The following is a 23,437-nucleotide window of genomic DNA, read 5'->3' as shown; positions in this document are numbered from 1 at the left end:
AGGACCAGAACAAGCTACAATCCGAGGCAATCTGGCACCTTTGTACCTGCTGTGTAGGAGCTCTACTTTTGCCTTTATAATTGAGGGTTAGCTCCTGCAATGTGTGTTTCTTCCAATGTCCTATGAATGGGACAGAGGGGTGAAGAAGAGTACACATTTTCTTTGTACCAGTGATGGATAGTTTAATCTGGGTGCGTGGTTCTGCACTGTAATACTTCATTTGTACAAAACTGTCTTCCAAATGGCCCAAACAAGCAAACATAGCTTAGTTTTTCATCCCAGCTGAGGGCTTTTAAGAGCTGATTTTTTTTTTCTGTATAAAACACTCTACAAGGGACCTCGCACACCTAGCATTGAGAGTTGACTGTGGCTTAGAGCCTGCATGAGGTGCTCAAGGCTGCCAGCTCATACACAGGAGTATTTTCTCCTGACACACTCTTTCTCTCTTGCCACCAGCTCATCACTTAAGAACATTCTGTGTATTCAGGGCTCATCTAGGGATCAGTCCCCAGCTCACCTGCCTCTTAGTGCTGTGTTTCACACGCAGCATTAGTGTATCAGAGAGAGGGGTAGTGATGGTCTCTTGTTGCTGCAACCAAAATACCAGACAAGAAGAAATCGAAGGGTGGACGGATTTATTTCAAACGACCACAACCATTTTAAAGAATGATCTCCTGGCAGAGCTTTGAATGGGCCAACATCCTTTTCACTCTTAGCTCGGTTATCTGGGGAAGAAGCATTGTGGATTATGTTAAATTATTATTTAATTCATTTATTTTTTACTTATTCAACTTTACATTCCACTCACTAACCCCTCCTGGTCACTCCTTCTCACAGTCCTTCCCCTTCCTTCTTCCCCTTCTACTCTGGCAGGTGGGGCCTCCTGGATATCCACCCCTCTCCCCGTTGGCACTTCAGGTCTCTTCAGGCTAGGCGCTTCCTCTCTCACTGAGGCCAGATAAGGCAGCCCAGCTGCTGCTGCACATATCCCTCCCACAGACAACAGCTTTTGGGTTAGCCACTGCTTCAGTTGTTCAGAACCCACATGAATGTCAAGAGTGTACAAAATTTAAGACAAGTTGGTACAAGTATTCTCAAAATGGCCGAGTGCCTTGTCTCTGCTGCTACTAGTATTAAACAACTTAGTCCTTCTTGGGGGCGTTTGATCCTAAGTTCAATGGCTTTAAAATGTGTGTTGTCTATGTACCAGTAAGTTCGCTTTTAGGAGTTTAGCCAAGGTAATATTTTTCAAGGGCTAATAATATGGACAAAATGGACATCATCAGTATTTCTTTTTTTTTTTAATTAACTTGAGTATTTCTTATATACATTTCGAGTGTTATTCCCTTTCCCGGTTTCTGGGCAAACATCCCCCTCCCCCCTCCTCTTCTTTATGGGTGTTCCCCTCCCCATCCTCCCCCCTTGCCGCCCTCCCCCCAACAATCTAGTTCACTGGGGGTTCAGTCTTAGCAGGACCCAGGGCTTCCCCTTCCACTGGTGCTCTTACTAGGATATTCATTGCTACCTATGAGGTCAGAGTCCAGGGTCAGTCCATGTATAGTCTTTAGGTAGTGGCTTAGTCCCTGGAAGCTCTGGTTGCTTAGCATTGTTGTACATATGGGGTCTCGAGCCCCTTCAAGCTCTTCCAGTTCTTTCTCTGATTCCTTCAACGGGGGTCCTATTCTCAGTTCAGTGGTTTGCTGCTGGCATTCGCCTCTGTATTTGCTGTATTCTTGCTCTGTCTCTCAGGAGCGATCTACATCCGGCTCCTGTCGGCCTGCACTTCTTTGCTTCATCCATCTTGTCTAATTGGGTGGCTGTATATGTATGGGCCACATGTGGGGCAGGCTCTGAATGGGTGTTCCTTCAGTCTCTGTTTTAATCTTTGCCTCTCTATTCCCTGCCAAGGGTATTCTTGTTCCCCTTTTAAAGAAGGAGTGAAGCATTCACATTTTGATCATCCGTCTTGAGTTTCATTTGTTCTAGGCATCTAGGGTAATTCAAGCATTTGGGCTAATAGCCACTTATCAATGAGTGCATACCATGTGTGTTTTTCTGTGATTGGGTTACCTCACTCAGGATGATATTTTCCAGTTCCAACCATTTGCCTACGAATTTCATAAAGTCATTGTTTTTGATAGCTGAGTAATATTCCATTGTGTAGATGTACCACATTTTCTGTATCCATTCCTCTGTTGAAGGGCATCTGGGTTCTTTCCAGCTTCTGGCTATTATAAATAAGGCTGCAATGAACATAGTGGAGCACGTGTCTTTTTTATATGTTGGGGCATCTTTTGGGTATATGCCCAAGAGAGGTATAGCTGGATCCTCAGGCAGTTCAATGTCCAATTTTCTGAGGAACCTCCAGACTGATTTCCAGAATGGTTGTACCAGTATGCAATCCCACCAACAGTGGAGGAGTGTTCCTCTTTCTCCGCATCCTCGCCAGCATCTGCTGTCACCTGAGTTTTTGATCTTAGCCATTCTCACTGGTGTGAGGTGAAATCTCAGGGTTGTTTTGATTTGCATTTCCCTTATGACTAAAGATGTTGAACATTTCTTTAGGTGTTTCTCAGCCATTCGGCATTCCTCAGCTGTGAATTCTTTGTTTAGCTTTGAACCCCATTTTTTAATAGGGTTATTTGTCTCCCTGCGGTCTAACTTCTTGAGTTCTTTGTATATTTTGGATATAAGGCCTCTATCTGTTGTAGGATTGGTAAAGATCTTTTCCCAATCTGTTGGTTGCCGTTTTGTCCTAACCACAGTGTCCTTTGCCTTACAGAAGCTTTGCAGTTTTATGAGATCCCATTTGTCGATTCTTGATCTTAGAGCGTAAGCCATTGGTGTTTTGTTCAGGAATTTTTTTCCAGTGCCCATGTGTTCCAGATGCTTCCCTAGTTTTTCTTCTATTAGTTCGAGTGTATCTGGTTTGATGTGGAGGTCTTGATCCACTTGGACTTAAGCTTTGTACAGGGTGATAAGCATGGATCGATCTGCATTCTTCTACATGTTGACCTCCAGTTGAACCAGCACCATTTGCTGAAAATGCTATCTTTTTTCCATTGGATGGTTTTGGCTCCTTTGTCAAAAATCAAGTGCCCATAGGTGTGTGGGTTCATTTCTGGGTCTTTAATTCTGTTCCATTGGTCTATCTGTCTGTCTCTGTACCAATACCATGCAGTTTTTATCACTATTGCTCTATAATACTGCTTGAGTTCAGGGATAGTGATTCCCCCTGAAGTCCTTTTATTGTTGAGGATAGTTTTAGCTATCCTGGGTTTTTTGTTATTCCAGATGAATTTGCAAATTGTTTTGTCTAACTCTTTGAAGAATTGGATTGGTATTTTGATGGGGATTGCATTGAATCTGTAGATTGCTTTTGGTAAAATGGCCAATTTTACTATATTAATCCTGCCAATCCATGAGCACATCATCAGTATTTCTAATGAAAAATAGACAAGTATCAAGTAAGTTATGAACCAGATGATATCTGAGAAATTGTATTGTATTCAATAGATGGGCCACTGATTTGACATGACCCCATCAAAGGAAGTAGAAGCAGTCATGTTGAAGGGGAACTCTGTGTTGTGGAGGGCCTGCTGTGGAAGGTTCTCTTAGGAAGTCAGTAGGCAACATGGTCTATACAAACATATAAGAGACCTAAAATGACCATTGCACAGTTCTGACTTGCTTCTTGGCCAAGGCAAGAAGGTTACCAGGCTGTGCCTGAATTTTTAAACATTTTTGTATGTATGATTGTTTTTTCTATGTTTATGTCTGTGCACCATATGTGCCCAGTGTCTGTGGAAGCAAGAAGAGAGCATCATATTCCTTGGGACTGGAGTTACAGACTGTCATTGAGTGGCCATATTGGTAGTGAGAGTTGAACCCAGGTCCTCTGAAAGAGCAGCTTGTGTTCTTATCCATTGATCCTTCTCTTCAGCCCCAACTATGCTGAAATTTTGGTAGTATTCACCAGAGGGTATGTTCTTCTATTCTGGCTTTTTCAAACATGTACGTATATCACCAGAATGCCCAAGATTCTTATTCTAAAAACATCCATTGCATGACAAGCCAAATAAAGACCTTTAGCCAACATATTCTTTATTATTAATATATATATATATATATATATATATATATATATATATATATATGTTTATAAGATAAATTACATTCCACAGGAAATTTTCCTTTGGATATGTAATGAAGCTCATTTCTCTTAAAGTCAGGATTAATTTCCCCAGTGTTTGGGTTATAAATAGTACTGGAGTCCATCCAGCTAACCGAGAGTTCCCTTTGAAACTACATTAGCACTCCAACCTTCGAATTCCCACCTAGCCCTGTTTCCGTCCCTCCCTGGTGGAATGCGTTTTGCCATGGCAACGCATGTTCACATACCTCTCACAGCTCTGAGAGGAAGAACCATCCTTCTTGTTACACTTTATGTTTACAATTATAGTTTTTTAAAAACAATTGGTGAAGACCTGATCTTCATGTAGTATGTTCCTAAAGGCCCACTGGCCTCCTCTGAGACTCAGAAACCAAGTGCTTTCACCCATCCGGGACCTCTTTGTCCCAGTTCCTAGGGACTTTAGCTTACAAAAGACTCTGCCTCTGACCTGATAGACCCCAGCTTCTCTAACATTGATCCCTGTGACTTCGTTGCAGAGTCTCAGAACGTAACTTGGTACTTAATTGTCCTCCTGAGCCCCTTATCTCTTTGTGATTAATATGTGAACAACAACACAAAACAGTGAGAAGTCTTAGTTTTTCTTTTCAAACCAGAATCATTCATTTATGCACTCATTCATCACCATCATGTAGTGTTGAATTTGTAGGAAGCTGTACTATAGGTAGATAAAACTGGAGATCTCTGCTATCATGGCATTAACTCCATTCTAGTGAGGAAGCTAGCAGTAGGTGTGATAAATAAGTAAAAGGCACAGCTTGTTAAGTGCCCAGAACTATTGCGAAGTGGGATATGTGTGGAGCTCCAAAGACGGATGATTTTAAATAAGGGGAGTAGTAGTTTCCTCAGGACACTAACTTGTGACTATTTACAAGAAGACATTGCATTCAAAGTAACAGCAGGTGTTGAAGCCCCAAGGAACATCCTGTGTGGAGATTAGCTGTTCCACATGACATGTTCAGTTTTCAATCTGAGAGTGGCTGGTCAAGTGTAGATATCGGATCAATTCCATGTTAGTGTCTAAACTAGAGGGGTGAGCCCTGGGCTCTGGAGTCATCAGTACGGCGATAGTGTTTAAAGCCATGAGACTAAGTAAGGTCACCCAAGAGGAAGAGAGAAGGCCTCATGACACATACAAGTGAATAAATGGGTAGGAGCCAGCAGAGGGAAGAGAAGTAAAGCTGGGTTGTGGATGAGACAAGAGAGAAAGAAAGAAAGAAAGAAAGAAAGAAAGAAAGAAAGAAAGAAAGAAAGAAAGGAAGGAAGGAAGGAAGGAAGGAAGAAAGGAAGAAAGGAAGAAAGGAAGAAAAGGAAGAAAAGGAAGAAAAGAAAAAATAAGGGGCTGGGGATTTAGCTCAGTGGTAGAGCGCTTACCTAGGAAGCGCAAGGCCCTGGGTTCGGTCCCCAGCTCCGAAAAAAAAAAAGAACCAAAAAAAGAAAAGGAAAGGAAAGGAAAAAGGCTTTAAGGAGGGAGACAGTAGTTACAGATTCACTAAAGCATGACTTCTAGACAAAAGAAGACCCAAATGGACCATGTTATTTACCAATGCAGAGGGGAAGGAAGGTGACCAAATTCCACTGTCACTTTGTGGAAAGTGTGTTTACGTGCTCCTTATTCACACCTCCACATGGGAGACAACCCCATGTTGAGCATGCTTGATGTTCAAACTATGCTTCCTTTATCCTGGAGGGAGACAGAATCTCACTGTCAGCCTTCCAACTTGTCCTCTTCCGGCCTTGGCTTCTAGGGTGGGCTGCCAAGCATATGCCACACAGATATTGTGAACATAAATACAAAACCCACGAACGTTGACTATATCATAATGAAGAGTTTTTAGAGCTGTACTACTTTACCAACACTTAAAACAATGCTATCTTTTCCTCTTGGATTTTGAGACCTAAATGACAATTGGATCATTAAATATTCCTGCTCACAGACTTCTTTGTGCTGAAGCACACTGCTGGGTTATATTGCATTTCTTGTTGTTCAGGCTTACATTCTCAGCATTTGCCTCGTTTTCAAGTAGAGATTTTTTTCCTTTAATTTAATGCTAATGATCTAAACGTCATCTCACTGTGTTACCTTCTTTTCCTAAGAGGCAAAGAAAGAAAGGTTGATTTAAAATCAGCTTGCCCAGTAGTTACCCATTAGAACAACTATGGATTTAGCCAAACACATATGGAACAATTGAATGTCTCTCCCACTGCCGGGGGAAATGAGTGCTAAATGGTCCAGCCACTTCAGGAAGCAATTTCTAAAAACATTAATGTAAATCTACTCTAAGATTCCGCCATCGTAAATCCCAGGAACTCACCCAAAGCATATGAAAGCGTGTGTCCACAGGAAGACATACCCATGCATGTTTGAGGTAGACAAATGGCAACAGTCCAAGTATTCATTAAAAGATGAAGGACCCAAATCATCATAGAATGAAATACTACTTGGCAAAGAAGAGGAGTGAGCTTGTGAGTCAATCAGCATCTTGGATGAGTCTCAGAAACACTGTGAACTGCTAATGCCAAGGACACCAAGGGATCTTGCTTGGGGGTGGAGGATGGGGTGGAAATTCCTGTACTGTAACCATGGTGATGGTTGTAGGGTGTATATGCCAATGCTCCCATGCACTCCCATGGACCCTTAAACAGGTGTATTTATTGCAAGTCATGCTTCAGAGAAGATGCTGTGAAAAGACATTTCCAAAAAGCGATGACACAGTTGCCTTGGAATGGCATGTCACGTGTGTTTTATGTTTTACAGTAGCAGTGCTTGGAGCACTACCAGCATGGCGAACACTCAGCAGACCTGAATCTTGATGGGATGACATGATAAACCTCCCTGCTGTTGTTTTTGTCTTGTTTTTTTTTAATTTTAAGACTCTTTAAAAACATTTTTATTGATTCTTCATGAGTTTCACACCATGCACCCCAGACCTACTCATCTCTACATCTCCTCATATCTATCCTTTGCCCTTACAACTTTCTCCTCAAATACACACACACTCTCTCTCTCTCTCACACACACACATACACACACACACACACACACACACACACACACACACACACACAGAACATAGAAAACATATCATCATGGAAGCTGTAGTATGTTACAGCGTGTTCTACAATATATCCCTCTGTCCACACATCTTCCCTAGCAATGCTCAATGCTCATTTCATTGGTTGGGTTGGAGACCTCTTGTGTCTGACACCATTAATATCGGATCCTGATTACAAGTCCTCTGGGTTATCCTGTTGCCCTGTGTCATGGAGATCCTAGAGCTTTGGGTCAGCAGAACTGGCCCTTTCACACATCCCAGTCTTTCACAGATGGTAAAGATTTAGGGGTGGTCCAGCTCAGAACCCTGGATATGGGCTTGTGTGGTAGCTGAGCTGGTCAGCTCACTGGCTCTCCCTTATCCACACTACCAGGGCAAGCTCTCCTGCACTGCTCCAGCTCGGAGCCACCCAATACCCAGGTAGGTAGGAGTCAGGGTGAGCTTTCCTGTTCTCATGCTCTCCTGCTGGCTCACCCAATGCCCACACCTCCAGAGCCAGCTCCACTGCGCTGGCCAGGCAAGGTGCAGGGTCACTCTCCTGAGAGCTGCAGGCACTGAGGGGGCAGAGTGGGGAGCAGGTGAGCTAGCCCCGAGGGCAGGAGCACAGGGGAGCCGGCCGTGCCACTCCGCTCCTGTGCTTTGAGGAGGTGTGGGTACAGGGGTGGTGCCCTCCCACTCTTCCCTCGCTACCTGCGGTAGTTGGGTAAGCTGGTCCCTTCTCCTTTTCTATAGCAACCCCTTCTTAGTTATCTTGGTTCAATGAAGTAACGTTAAGTTCAGCATCCTCATCCCTGAGCAAGACAGTGGAGAGTGTTGGGAACACTGCATCCCTTTCTATATTCACTCCATCCTTGAAATTCTCCTCCGCATTAGCGGCGGTCAGAACTACCTGCAGGAGATGCCATAAATGCCAGATTCATTAGGAGATAGAGGAACTTTTGTTCCTCGGCTTTCTTGAACACTACTTATTTAAGCCTTGCACAGACACAGCAGAGGGGGGTTGTCGTGAGGGGAGTGTGTTAGGGGTGATGATGTCTGATGAGGAGTCACCATGGCGATACAAACATCTGCGTGATGGGAGTCTCTGCCTCACCCAAACGGGCTCACACCACTGCAGTCAGAACCAACTCAGTGTTCCTTAGAGTCAAGCACTTGCAGTCGGACATACGCTCTGTATACAGTTGCTAAAATCCACGCAGCCTATTTTTGAGACTCCCTAAGACTTAACTAGGATTCTCATCCAGCTGGTTTCACCTGCGAAGGTTCCCCCATCCACATTCTACCGATGAGACGTCAAGTAATTCTGTTAGGAAGACCTTCGCTTGTCCTTATATCTTTTCTCTAAATTCGTATCACCTCTAAACTTAGCAACACTCCTTGGTCATGTAATTGTATTTTGTAATGATCCGTCTGTTAAATTTTTGGGACTTATAAGGCAGTTTGATGTCTTACATGTTACTTTTTTGCTGTTTTATTTTATTTAGCTTTATTTTCTTTTACACAACGGCACTCGGAGCTCTGTTTTTAATAACAGCTCCACTTGGTGTGGGGAGCTTGCCAAGCAGTTTCAAGCCGGATCTTGAGGGGCTTAAGCATGCTTAAGATATACTTAGCAACGTGTGCTTTAAAAACTATGTATTCTCTATTAGGAGGAACACAAGTAAATTATTATTTAATAAAAAATTGTGACTCTTCCACTCCCAGTTAATTATATTTAATGTTTACAACATCTACATAGTGTTCAGGAGTCAGAAACAGGATGATTGTGAGTTCCGGGCCAGTCTAGGCTGCACAGTTAGACACTATCTCAAGTATCCTATTTCTGTGTCGATTCAAACCTAAAATCCTGATGGCCTTTACACTCAGGGGGCTAAGGAAGGAAGATCAGAAATTTCAGAATGGCCTACATAACAACCTAGACTCCATCTTTAAAATAACAAAGCCACAGGAAAGCTAAAACTTATTTCAAAATGTTTCATTTAAAATATCCTATCTATTTAAACCTATCAGTTAGAAATCATGCACTATAAAGACGTTGTGTGTTTATGTGATTATGTGTTTGTATGTGTGTATGTACATGTAACGTGTATAATCTTCCCTATGTTGCTCTTTTGGTCCTAACTTGTGCACTGGCTTGCAGATATCAATGAATGCTTGGAGGACAGTAGTGTCTGCCAGGGAGGTGACTGCATCAATACAGCAGGGTCCTATGACTGCACGTGCCCGGATGGACTCCAGCTGAATGACAATAAGGGCTGTCAAGGTACGTGTCTCTTTCCCTTTTATTACATACTTCGTCGTTCAGTTCTGTCCTGCTTCCTGACAATAATCTGTGGTTCTCTGCTTGCTTTGTTCCTCTGTAACTGACGCCATTTTCTATTATGAAAGTGTGATTCTGAGGTCTGGGGCAAGCATAGGCATGTCTTGCTTGGAACCACACTCGGTTAACCAAAGCTTGCACTCTCACTTTGTGTGATTCTGAGGTCACCTGTGCTTTCCCGAGTCTTCCGCTGGCCAGCCTTGTTGGTACTTGATTCACAATTATCTTTTAGTTTGGTTGTGTCTATCATTTGATAATAATTTGTCCTTTTTGCGATGCCTGTTTTTGTCCAGTGCCTACCATTTCTTTCTCTCTTCCAAAAGAAGCTCATTAATGGTTTAATTAAAATAAAGAAGCATAGAAATTAGTATTTTCCAAAGTCCTTATCAACATTAATTCTCCCAGACAGCAATATAGTAGACACGGTTGCTAATAAGAACACAGTAATACAACCCAAGTCTTAATACTTGCCATCATAGTAACTTAAACTGAGCGCTCACTGTTGGGTATCTTTTTGAATTCTTACAGCAACATGGTGATTTTCCTTATATCCCATTTGTATGTGGCTAACAGAGTCAGACGCTAATGAAACATGCTCCTCTGATAAGGGTGGAGCTGAGATTTGAGCCTACAACTTTTGTAACACAAGAAGACACTGAAGTTAAACGGTTGTGCTCCAGGGAAACAGAGTGACTTACTGTTTGACTTAGGGGTAGAGCCCGTGTCCACTGTGTTCAGATGCATCTTACTGCTGCCACAAGTTTACCAGCACCCACCAGTCTTACTAAGTCCATGGCACTGGAGACATTGCTCAACGGTAAAGCACTTGCCTAGTATGTGAGCGGCCCTGGGATCAACTCCCATCACTAAAGAAAATAGATGAATGAATGAACAATGAATTCATGCCTATTTTCCACTGAAAATTTATACTTATATCTACATTTTCATATGTTTATTTCTGATGCATGAGTAAATGTTTATGTTCCTCTGCCATTATAGAATTGTGAATAATATTCAAAGTACCAATAAATAAGATAGTATATGAATATTATTATTATTATTATTATTATTATTACTATTGATTCCACAAATGATCTCTCCCCTCATATGGTTATGTGATATATTCCAGATAATATACCAGTGACAGAGAAGGTGCTTTCTCTCTGAAATATGGTACTAGAGTCATATAATACTTTATTTGTATGTCACTGGCTGTGTTCCCCAATGTGTCATAGAGTTGTGAAAGACATGGGCCTTTACCTCAAGGTCTTTTAGAATTAATTTTCTCATTGGTCCCCAGATTTAAATACACTTCGTGTACCTTGTTTGCTATTAGGTATTTCTTTGCTATCATAATGCAATAGCTGAAATTGGGTTAAGCTTTTCCAGTGTAGAAACTAAATGTGCTCGGATTTGATGCAGGGGAGAAGGAACATTCAAATTACACGTTTCTGTCAAAATATTTCCATTTTAGAACTTTAAACAAAATTAATCTTGATTTATATAAAAATGCCAGGAGATGAAAAGAAAAAAAACCCCAAAAACCTAAGAAATTTGAATCCTGGTTTTTATTATAAGCTTTTTGGCTGAAAACTGATATTTTCTTTTCTAATTTCTTTTGGCTAAATAGAGGCAAAACCAAGTCTCGGTACAAATGGCCCAAGAGCTCATACTGAACATTTTATCATTTAACGTCGCTCAGTCATCTGACTCATTAACTGCCCATGTTCTCTCAGTCCATAAAATTCCGGTCTGTGGTTTGAGGTCAACTTTCAAAGATGTGACTACTCCAAAAGTATAGTGGTTAATGACCATCAATCATTAATAAATTGACTCGGCTCTCTGTCACGGTCCCTTTTCCAGAATAAGTGAATGGGTCAGCTTGAAAAACTTTGAGTCCAAATATGTGACAGGCATTTATTTCTCTTTTATCATAACATTTGAATCCGTTTTGTGTGTGTGTGTGTGTGTGTGTGTGTGTGTGTGTGTGTGTGTGTTTGCACATGCTTACGCATGTCCACATGAGGAGGTCTCACAGGACAAGAGATCATCAGTTCTCTTCTTCCACCATATAAGTCCCGGGATCTAACTCAGGTCATCGGGTTAGGTGGCAAGGGCCTTCTCACTGATATTTCTGAAGCAGTGTGCTGTGTAAGGGATGTGTAAGAACCAGTTCCATTGCTCATTTCCTATTAGGCTCACCTCCCCTTGAGAGGTCCCTTTCACTCTGTCACTGGAGGCAGCTCTGTGTTCTTTCTACTTTGCCCCCATAATCTCATGATTACGTCAGTGCTCTGTTGAGAGACTCGGGGTTTCAGAGCTCATTTTAATGCTGAAAATATAATGGATGGCAAAGTCACTACCCAGGGGCCGTTGTTGAGTAACCGTGTGATAGGCGTAAACGCTGGCAGACCGGCCTAGTGTTCTGAAGTCAAGATTTTTTTTCAGTCAGGAGTGTGCTTATGATTTTTCTTTGTCCCACGAAACTAATGGTGATGTGCAGGCAATATGGAGATTCCATGTTAATAGTCTCTTCAGGAATGTGGCAGGGTACGCAAGAGATTCAGAACACACTTCACTTTCACGTTTTGACTTGCACATGCCAAACTGTGAATTTCTATGGCATTCTGGACCCATGAAAGAAATCCAACTTAAATATAGTCTGGCTTTCAGCTCAGAGTTACTAGCAGCATAGCTCAGAAATGAATGCTTCAAGAAGTACAGTCCAAATTGAACGCATATGTTTCTCTAACTCCAGATATTCGTGTTGTTCCTTTTTAGCAGTTTCCTGGAAAAAAGTCTGGGAATTCGCCTTCAGTTCCTGTCGTCAAACTTTTTAGACAGTTCCTTGTTAATCAATGACTTCTTTGAAAACAAAATATTTGTGTACAGTGTTTACCACACAGAGCTGCAAAGTGTTGGTAGCTTTTAAAGGGTTTCATCAAGCCATAGAGTAAAGGCAAAAAGGAAGCCTTAGGGAGCCTTTAGGGCTTGGCAGATGCGTATGTGTATGGTATTAACACTCAGGCCACCTTTTGGAGGTGATACTAGGTTCTGGGTTGGAGGGAGAGGAACAGAAGTCCAAACAAAGGTTAGGATTCAGATTGTCAGTGTAATGGATTATCAGTGGGTGGGAAAGAACAAGAAGAATCAGAGTTCTTCTAGAAAAGGAAGAACCTGAGATCATACTAAGAAATAGGCAAGAACCAAATGGGCTGCATTTCCTTGTCCTCTATACGAAAATGATAAGAGAAAAAGAACCTTAAAGAAAATAGGACTGAGTTTTGCTAATTATTCTTTTATTTTATGTTGACTTTTGAAGTGTGCATACAAAGTAATGGGTTTCCTCACGGAGGTTCCATACATACTGTGTGCTTCATGGTCCCCATGTTCCTCCCTGGCCTTCTTGTCCCCCCACCCCCCATGTTTGCCCCGCCCCCATGTTTGCCCCGCCCCCATGTTTGCCCCGCCCCCATGTTTGCCCTGCCCCCCATGTTTGCCCCGCCCCCGGCCACGTCTCTTCTGCTTTCACGTCATATGCCTCCAATTATGCTTGTTTTTCTGCTCCCCTTCCTTTAAGATTTTTTTCCCCTCCTGTGGCCATGACTTACGCTGCCACATGTACATGTGTATACATATACACAAATGAAGGTCTAGAGTCCCCATATGAGAACGAGCATGCTGTATTTGTCATTCTGAGTCTGGCTTATTTTTCTGAGCAAAATGATTTCCAGTTCCGTCCATTTTCCTGCAAATGCCATGATTTCATTTTTCTTTATGGCTGAATAAATTTCCATTGTATTTATATAGACCATATTTTTTTCACCCATTCATCTATTGATGGATGTCTCGGCCGGTCCCATTTTCTAGCTGCTGTGAACAATGTGGCAGTAAATATGAAGGTATAAGTATTTCTGTGGTATATTGACGTAAGAGTCCTTTGGGTAGATACCCAGTAGTGGTATAGCTGAATCATTTAATATTTCTATCAACCCCCAGGTTGATGTCCATGGTGACTGCACCATTTTATCCTTCCACTAGCAATGTATAAAGGTTCTTCTTTCTCCTCATCCTCAGAAGCCTTTGTTGTCCTTTGTTTCCTTGGTGACAGCATGTCTGATACACATGAGATGGAACCCTCGAAGCAATTTTAATTTGTACTCCCCTTCCCCCCATGAACAAAAGCTTTGAATGCTTTTCCAAATATTTGTTTCCATATCATATTGTTGCATATTCAGGTTATTATCCCATTTTTTTTTGCTGGAAAAATTTTTGTTGGTTTCTGGTTTGATTTTTGTAACTCTTTATATGGTCTAGGTATTAAGTCCCTCTGTGGAATATAATTGAAAAGACCTTCTCCTGTTCTGTATGTGTCTCTATGCTGCTGATTGTTTCTTTGATGGTCTCTGATTTTCTTTCTTTCCTTCAGCAGTAGGTAAGCCAAGCTATGTAACTTAACATGGCGATAGAGAGATGTAAAATTCAGAGCTAAGGAAGAAAAGCAATGAATCGGTAGTTTTGAGTTATTCTACACAGAGATTAGCAGGACAAGCAGAGGAGCCTCCAGGAGGCCTGAAAGTGGTGGTGCTTTAAGGAGTAGAGTGAGGTTGTAGCTCAGCAATGCTCTAAAAGCCACTAGCACGAAGCCAGGCCTCTACTGGGTCCTGCTTATTCTGATGTTCATAATTGTCAGGGACCCATCCTCTTCACCCGGCTTATAGAGAGCATTCAGAAAACAGTAGGGTTGAAACAAACATGAACTTCTAAGAAGAAATATTGAGGGCCATTTTAGTAAAAGGAAAAAGAGACCCTAAGAAACTTCAAGAAGATAGAAAGAGACCTGCTTGGATAGTGCTGAGGACACATCACTTTCATATCGTCAGTTCCCTAAAAGAACCCAAGCCAATTACTGTTCCCTCAGTAGAGTAGTAATATTACTTTTGTGGTGGGTAAATACTTAAGACATTATTGATATACAGCATGAAGGGTAAGGAACTCATGGTTTACACAACCTGATCTTCTCAAGGAGCAAACAGTGGTGAGGGACACACGTAAGTGAGCCTGGCAGGAGTACACAGTGCAGGACCCACTGCATGAGCCTGTGCTACTGTGAACAGGTGAGCTGCCTCTGGGTTCCCGTGCTGTCCTCATTGAGGACACACTTGGCTAACATATTTAGGACTGCTTTGAAAGAACATTTTGCTTTCTAACTCCCCATGTTAAGGGTACGTAGAGCACCTCTGTCACTCTGGTCTGTGAAGGACAAATGCCACGCCACCAGCTGTTTATTGCATCTTCATAATAAGGCCACTTCTGGGCCTTTCCGTGTATGCTAAGCATTACAGTAAACACTTCACCCTCACTAATTCCATCACCACAAAGTCTGGCCTTCTTTTCCTTTTATTTCCATTACTCATTTTTCATGAAATATAGATTGAAGTTTATTTCCAATATAACCAGCAGATATTTATGGAGTGGCATTTATGAGCTAAATACTATATACAGGGCATGTCTGGCCTTGCCCTGAGGAACTGTACATCCTGGGGATGGAGAAGCGGGTGTGACAGTCTCCATTAGAGCTGCTCGGGGGTGGTGGGAGAGGACAGAGAAGCAAGTGGTAACTGTTTCTCAGATTATTTATTAATATTACTCAAGGTTATGGCATGTCTAAAGCTGGGGCAACTCTGACTTGAACCTTGGAGAATTGGTATTTTTATAGGTTGACACAGTTGAACGCCCCCTAAGTCCATTGCCCCTTCTGACAGTTCAGCTCATCTTGTGGTCTCTTACGTAGACAAATGCTATAGTTGGGTCACAAAAGAAAAGTCGACTCCTTTCAAAACCAGGTTTTTCCTACTGTATGACTGGTATTAGAAGAAAACAAAACAGATCTCATTTCAAATGTTTGTAACTCTCTTTTCAATTGCAGACATTAATGAATGTGCACAGCCAGGACTCTGTGGACCTCATGGGGAGTGTCTAAACACACAAGGCTCATTCCACTGTGTCTGTGAACAAGGGTTCTCCATCTCTGCAGATGGTCGTACTTGTGAAGGTAAGGAAACCCATAAGAAACCCTGTAACTCTGACATGAAGAAGCTGAGAGGTGGCTTTCTATAGACAGGCAACAAGACCCTAAGACTTAAAAAGATACTTGTAATTCAAGGCCCAAGGTTCTGTGTATCAAGGTGACATGTACTTGAAAGCGTAGCTCAAGCATTTCAGCATTTCCAAATAGAATACCTGAGGTCGTAGGGGTGAAAATACCTACAGGTGGGTCCCATTCTGGGCTACAGTAATGAGTGAAGTCTGATGGAGCTGAGCATTCTGGGTAGACACTGTGATGCATTTCCTGTTTTAGTTATCCTTTGTGTGGGCCATCTTGTTTATTCTGTGTATAAAACATAATTTCCTAGTTGATTTCTCTGTACCATCGGGGACAGAGTATCCAATATTATGCCTCTCTTCTTCCTACCTCTAAGCCAGTAGTTCTCAACCTTCCTAATGCTGCAACCCTTTAATATAATTCCTTGTGTTGTGGTGACCCCAACCACAAAATTATTTCCATTGCTACTTCATAACCTTAATTTTGCTTCTCTTATTAATTGTAATGTAAATATTTTTAGAGATAGGGGTTCGTCAAAGGGATCACAACCCACAGGTTGAGAAGCACTGCTCTAAGCTAATCCATTTCCTTACTTGCCTACATTGTATATGTTCTCCAAATGTTTATTAGACTGTCAGACATTTAGATCGCACCAATTCACGTGGCCTCTGAATGTTTGCAGCTTACCACACTGGTTCTTAGTTTTATGCTCTCCATGACATTATAGCTTGATAAATGGTAGACTAATTCGTCTGAGCCGTTTTAAAAGTAAGCTAAGATTCCCATGATCCTGAGTCCATTGTATCTTTTCTTCTTCCTTTTTTAAGATCTGGGTTATTGACACTCGACTGCATTTTTAAAACGTGCCTTGTAAATATTCTATTCCAGGCCTAAGCAATTCTTTGCTCTGAGAGAATAGTGCAGCAGGAAGTGTCTGCTCTCTTGCTGCTAGTACTACAGTGGAGCCTGGCTGAGGACCAGCGTCCAGGTTCAGCTGAAACCAATTATTATATTGGGAGGAATAAACTGATCTTATAAAACGGAGATTGTTGAAATTGTTCTCCTGCTGAGCAGACAAAACATGGAGGGCAGATTTGGCTATGAGGGGAGAAAGATAGTGTAGGGTGGAGCTGGAGCAAACAGAGTAGAGGGTTTGGAAGGAATCCCAAGTAGGGGAATGGAGGAAGGCAGCATCATGATGTGGGTGATGGGAGATTTACAAGGAACTCAGACTTCTGGGCTTCGTGTTTTATGTTAAGTGTATGTGTGGGGCTCTGAGGCTGTTGTGGGTACACAAGTTCTTCCCTGAGCCCAGAGAGCTACTGTCTCACCACAGTCTATAGGGCAGATTCATAGAACCCCACATATCCAGAAAGATGCAGGCTTACTTATTTTGCTTCACTCATCATAGGCAGTAAAGTCCTCCTTCCCTGAGACATGGTCAGAGTTACTGCCACTGCTGGTTGGGTCACTGTGCTTAAAAAGGGTGGATCACCTCAGATGCTCGTCCATGAAGCTGTTGTTCCAAACAAACAGATCGAGTGTTACCAGTGTGCATTTGCTTTTAGATGTGCTCATTTTTCTCTCATCCTGTACCTTTTAAAACACTGATTTCTACAAATTGGGAGTTATATAATCGCTCTAATTTGGTTGCAGCTCTAATTTGGTTGGTCATTTACTTGGCAAGAGCCTGGCCTTAAAAATGTGGTTTTTAGAAAACATCTAATGCTTTGTAAGTCGCTGGGCTCTCTTGCACTTGCTCCATTCCTCCATATTCCCCAGACTGGACATTTTACAAGTCATAAAAGGTAATTTTAGAATATAGCTCTGATGTACAGCTAATCATTATAACACAGCTAATTATTAAACATGTCAATTTTTTTCTTGAATAAGTTCCTTAAGGATTTTGTTTTTAGGGATTAATCCAATACACTGAATTGGTCCAAGTTTTCTTTTGTTGGATCAAGTCTGAAACTTATGGCAATAGTGCTGTCCTCATATGACCCCTGGCTGTGGCATAGGACAAAGCCAGCTCATGTGATCAGGGTTTGGCAATGCAGCTGGTGTGCATAGTGTTTGAATTAATGCTGAGCAGTGGTTGGCACTCTTGGTCTACGTTATTCACCAGCTTCCTTGTGAGCAGCTGAGGCCATGTCGCTGCTGGAAGTGACACACTTCTTTCAACCAGAGTAAAGCAACTATGGGTAGTACAAAGAAGTTGGCTTAGCATAGCCAAAAATGTGGGGCCCTTGCCTCATCTCCCAGATCTTGGACAGTTGTCAGTGTCTGTCTTAATGACTAACTGACTCTCAAGAGGCAAATATTCAGTCTTAAATGATTGAAACAGCAAGGCCAGGTCTATGTGGATAAGAGGGCAGCTCCAGTCCTTCCCCGTTTATGGTATCTGCAAGCAGGAAGTGGAACGTTATTCAAAGCTCCAGTGGAATAGGGAGCAGGACGAGCTGATGAATTAGTTAATTTTCAGTCATTCATTGAAGTATTACTGGATTCCTGTACAGTAGCTGACATTGCTCAAAAGGCACCGAACAGGCAGTTCTTGTCCATACAGTGCCTGTATGGCAGGATGGGGAAATCAAGGTTAAGTAGGGGTGTCTTCTATAGGATATATTGTTCATTTATGTATAAATCATATGGCATAACCTTACTTTATGGATATATAAGTAACTTCATAACCTCATGTGATGAATACATTATAAATCTCAGAGTCAGACTAGGAAACCCCAAGGGGAACAGGGCCCTTTGTACCCCTGTCCCTCACTGTTGTCTCTCAGTCATGTTCACTATGTAAGCAGAGGTTTTGTGTTGTGTGGAAAATGATAATGAATTTATTTCCTTTACATCACCATTTTATAACCCATTTTACTCTATCCATTCACTTTAAAATTCCTAATTCTTTTGCTCTTTAGATTATTATTATTATTATTATTATTATTGTAGAATTATATTTGCACAATCATTATTTTGTCACGGTGTTTACTAGCCAGCTCAGCGAATGGTTCCATCATCAATAGCAGAACATGTGTGCGTAGGAAAGGGGCAGAGACACTGGCCTGGGACCCTGGGGAGAAGCCTCTCCTGCTCCCTGACTTTGCCTCACTCTGCCTCTGGCCACATTCCTACCATGCGTCAAGGCTCACTGAAAATTCGTGTTGTAATGCTTGGGAATGTCACATGTTATTGGAGCTCATGTACCCACCAGCTGACTCACATGATAGAATGGACACACTGGTTCCACCGGGATCGAAAGAAGCCAGCAACCATAGTAAAACACTGGTGAGAATTACAGAATTTAGGGATCTTTTCCTTCATTATTTTGCTCTATTGGTCAGCTCTGTTTATTGGGCCTCTTAGCCATGTTCAGTAAACTCTTCATAAAATCTCATACTTCAGATAACATTTTCATTCATTAATTCATTCAACAAACAATGTGTGTTTGTCTATTTGTTTATTTTATTTGCTGGGGATGAAACTTAGGGCTTTACACATGCTAGGTAAGCACTCTACCACAAACCTATATTTCTATTCCTTTAAAAAACTTTCAGTGAGTGCCTACTATGTGCAAATGACAAGCCAAAGTACCCGAGGAGCTTCCGTGACCACTACCCGAAACAGAGCTCCATTTTCTGAGACAATAAACTAGTAGTCAAGTGTAAACGATACATGACATTGGGAAGTGATAAAGCTGTAAATCAAAGAAGCAGAGTTGAGTTCAGGAACCCATGAGGTCTAGAGCCAGAGGGGAAGCTGGTGAGATGCTAAGGAGGGTGGCAGAACTGGCTGCTCTGCTTCTATAAGTGAACATGAGAAAATGTTATTTTACCTTTGAGTAAAAGATCCATATTCAATGCCCTTAATTTTAAGCTGGTCTTTGCTGTGCGGCAAAGCACCATCCGTAAATAGTCAAAGGTTCAAAGTGACGAGCAGAAGGTCTTTGCCCTATTGCTGGCACGAATTCTGTTCCCCCCCAGAGGGCTTAAAACCAAGGCCACACAACACTGAGTATGAGCCTTTGTGTAAAGTGTGGGCTTTGGCTGAGTGATCCCAGTGCAGGCTCCATGATGCCAGGCAACACACCTCTGTAATGGGAGTAGGAGAGGCTGGGACAGAGAAATTCTATGGAAATAATAAAACCTCACTGGGAATCCACAACTAACTACTCTTGGAAGCAAATCCTGCTTTCAAAACAGATGCTTGTCTCTCTGCCATTGCCTGTTTTTCCCCTGTTGGAAAGAAAAGATCAAAGCCTTTTGTTTTAATCCTTCATTCTACTGCTCTGCTCCCACCCTCACCAATAATGATGCTGCTATTGTTTCTGAATTCTCATAATGATATTCCAGAGTGAGTAAGTGATGGCAAACTCGTCCTAGTCTTCATGACAGTTCTGATCCTGATTGGAAATTTGAGATCCTCAAGACAGAGAGGGGTTTTCTTACAGCATTTAGCTGGAACTCGGAGGTCTAGAGTTTTCTCTTCAGTGCCCACAAAATTAAATCCTACCATTGAAGACCTATAGAGACCCCTGTTGGGTACTAGTAACAAGTCACTCCTGGTTCACATATTCATCCAGAAAAGAGAATATAAACCTTCACAGAATATAAATCTTCCTATCGCAGACGTTTGGCTTCTTGAAGTATATCAATAATGGTGACACAATGTGAATGAAAGGGTGATTTCGGGAAGTGTGGTTAACTTTGTCATCATTGGATAGCTCCACTCCAGAAAATAATGAACCAGAAGTAAATGTGCTGTAGGTTTGACCTTGAGGTACATTTTCTACACACGGTGTAGATCGGAAGTAAACCTATTGAGGACAAGCACAGGATACCCGTAGTTTTGTGGTACAAAGGTAGAACTTCATATCCATCACTAAAGAGCAGCATTTCTGACCCCCAAATATATTACATCTTGCTGCTTGGCCAGAAGGTTTGGCCAAATGGATGATCATCATCATCATCATTATTATTTTAAGATTAGAAACTGAATAAGATCTACTGGGGGAAAACAATTTGAGTGTTTTTACCTTTACTAGATGAAAAAAGGAGAGACAATTTAACAAAAGGCTTAGACAATATTCCTGGTAAAAACGTGGGTTTCATCTGTAAGGGCTACTGTCCACATTTCCTCCTGGGAATACACTTCAGCTAGCATGAATGAAAATGGATATGTAAGTCATTAGGGGGAGAGAGGACTGAGGGAATTTTGATGGAATAAGCTAGCTTTAGACCTAGAATCCATTTTCCCCATGTGTCACTTGATTGTGTATTAACAGTCACTAGAGAAACTCATCATAGAAGCAGAAGTTTCAAGAACTTTCGCAACATCTTTAGAATCTATTATTATCCTTTTCCAAGCCCAGATTAGGCAAATCATCTGTTGATAAAGTCCACACTTTCCTTGCAACCAAATAACAGACATGAGATTGTCAAAAAGCAAAGCCAGTGAATGGGGACAACACATACCTGGTATTGATTTCCACACACATGTGCTTGGCACATGACCGGTACCAAATTCTTTTCGTGGAGTCTGCATGGAGAGGTCTTTTTAAGCCAGGGGAGGGTCTCTTATGGTGTTGTCATACTTCAGATCTAAATTGTATTGCCTCGCCTGTCATGTTAGAAGCAGTTACTTCAGTAAATATGTCAAATTCTCCACACAAGTGGACAGGAGTGGTCCCATTCATGGATTCACAGCGGCTAGCGGCCATTCATGGAGTTCTCACTGACTCCGGCACTATGCTAAGTACACCATGCCTTTGCCTCATTTGACCTTCACAATAAACCCCTGGATGGGTTAGGCATTGGTTGGTATTGGTTTGGGCTGCAACTATGAGGTCATTTATTGCACTAATGAGGACTGCAAAGATCCTCACCCTTCCTGGGATCTTTACCTGAGTACCGTATCCTTCCAGAACACTTTTCGAACCACTTTTCCTACACTTCCTTACCCTTAGTGAATGTGAATTCCTGTTTCAGTGTTTTGCTTTTCTTCCCCCATTACCACCCTAGTCTATGTTTGTGTGTTGCTATTATCACCACCCTAGTCTATGTTTGTGTGTTGCTATTATCACCACTATGGACAGACTCTTAGGACAGTTTTCAGTTCGCCCTGTGGCGTGTATGCCACTGGGAATCGTTAGGGGATAGTCGGTATTTGGCGAATGAATGGTGGAAAGAGGGTTGTCTTTAGTTCACGCTGCATTAGGAAACCTTTGCAGTGAGATGGTCGTAAGCCAAGCATGTCATGCACACTTGCAAAGTGTCCCCTTTTCTGTAAAGCCTGTCCTGAGGACCGGTCAGACACAGAAGCGATTGGTCAGTTACGTTGTGGCATCTGAGAGTGTGAAGTGGACCTCCTGCTCCTCCTTAGCTGTGTGGACTGGGTAAGTCATTAAGGCAGTACCACCTCATTTCCCCTGGATAGTGAGGAACGTGCTACCTGTGTGAGCTGGCTCTGTGTTGGTGGCCATCAACCCAGAGTGGAGCCCGGCCCACAGCATGCTCCATGGCTATGTCATTATTACTATATCCGTGCGTCTTGCATGATACTTTAGTCACTGCCATTCGTTTGCTTTGTTATGCAGAAGCAGGACCATTTAAAACATGCTCATTTTATATAACTGGCACTTACAGAATATGGATCACACAGGTTATGTGTTTGTGAGTGAAATTATCAACAAATTCCAGGCCTAGGTCTATGCGTTGATGATTTACTATCTCCAAAGTTAAAGTCATGTATCCTGGAGCACAGTAATTAGTTTCTCTATGACTGGCTTTAATCCTTCACCTTCTACGTTCCCCGAGAATTCCGCATAGCCAACTCAGCTTTCCCGTTCACCCTCTAGATGCTTCACGTTTCAAATTGTTTTGTGTCTCCGTCGCTAGTGAGGTTCCAGCCAGCACTACACTTCCTCGCCCTGAAGCACTGGGGCTATTATTTCTAGAGATGTACTGTCTTATTTTCTGTGGTTTTAAGATCGATCCTTCTTAACTTTCTACCGGGATATAGAAAGAGAAAAACTAGCGTAGCAAAAAAGAAGAAGAAATTTCTTTGGCCAATTTTATGGTGCCTCTGGGGCCTACGTGTCAAAAAGATGAATCTGGGGTTTAATATGCTTGGCCTCTGCCGAGGGCTTTCTTAGTCCACACAGGCTGCTTAGCATAAGCTGTGGTATAGGGAAACAAGTGCACAGTGTGACTCAGAATTTAGAATCCCACCTTTGTGCTCTCATAGCAGGGTAGTATGAAGGTGTAAAGCTATAAAGGAATGCAGGGGTGACGTAAATGTTTGCTAATACGGGAGTTAAGACAAAGTAATACTCCAGCTATAACTTAGGATGACATAAAAATGCACATGCCTATTCCATACCTTCTGTCTCTTGTGGGAGCCGTGAGAGGACATATGAGCCGAGGCGCAGGACGTTTTCTGGTGTTCCGGAGAGAACTTTCTCTAAGCAGCGTGCATATAGTTTGCAGCGGGACCTAAAGTCTCCATTTTCTGTGATTATCCTTTATATGATAATAAATTTATGATTTCTTAACCTGTAATGCACACAGGATAGAAAATGATCTAATATGTACAACTTCTTATGTTATTCTTCTAGATCTTAAGAAATGTTACTTTTATGTAACAAATCTAATTTCTTCTCATGCACTTTCCCCCCACCCCCTTCAATCACTTTTCTAGCTTTTTTATACGATATTATCTTAGACTTGGTGGAAAGAAATAGGAAGAAAATGGGAAAC

The 23,437-nt window shown here is 42.0% G+C and overlaps 1 protein-coding gene and 1 long non-coding RNA gene across 11 annotated transcripts in view; one reads left to right on the top strand and one right to left on the bottom strand.

Moving 5' to 3' along the window:
* Positions 1-23,437, top strand: part of Ltbp1 (latent transforming growth factor beta binding protein 1) — a 395,722-nt gene that overhangs the window by 315,514 nt on the left and 56,771 nt on the right. For all 10 annotated transcript variants that reach the window (XM_063262385.1, XM_063262388.1, XM_063262387.1 and 7 more), the window contains 2 exons: positions 9,389-9,511; positions 15,498-15,623. In XM_063262385.1, the coding sequence (XP_063118455.1) occupies positions 9,389-9,511; positions 15,498-15,623 (249 nt within the window). The remainder of the gene's footprint in view (positions 1-9,388; positions 9,512-15,497; positions 15,624-23,437) is intronic.
* Positions 622-22,863, bottom strand: LOC120103479 (uncharacterized). The gene is made up of 3 exons (XR_005505713.2): positions 21,155-22,863; positions 17,063-17,190; positions 622-725 (listed from the first exon to the last, which is right to left on the bottom strand). It is a non-coding gene; the product is annotated as an uncharacterized LOC120103479 (long non-coding RNA).

Source organism: Rattus norvegicus, chromosome 6 (assembly GCF_036323735.1).
Source record: "Rattus norvegicus strain BN/NHsdMcwi chromosome 6, GRCr8, whole genome shotgun sequence".
In the NCBI taxonomy this organism is placed as follows: domain Eukaryota; kingdom Metazoa; phylum Chordata; class Mammalia; order Rodentia; family Muridae; genus Rattus; species Rattus norvegicus.
The sequence above is the reverse complement of the archived record's forward strand: the minus strand, read 5'-3'. Positions and strand labels throughout refer to the sequence as shown.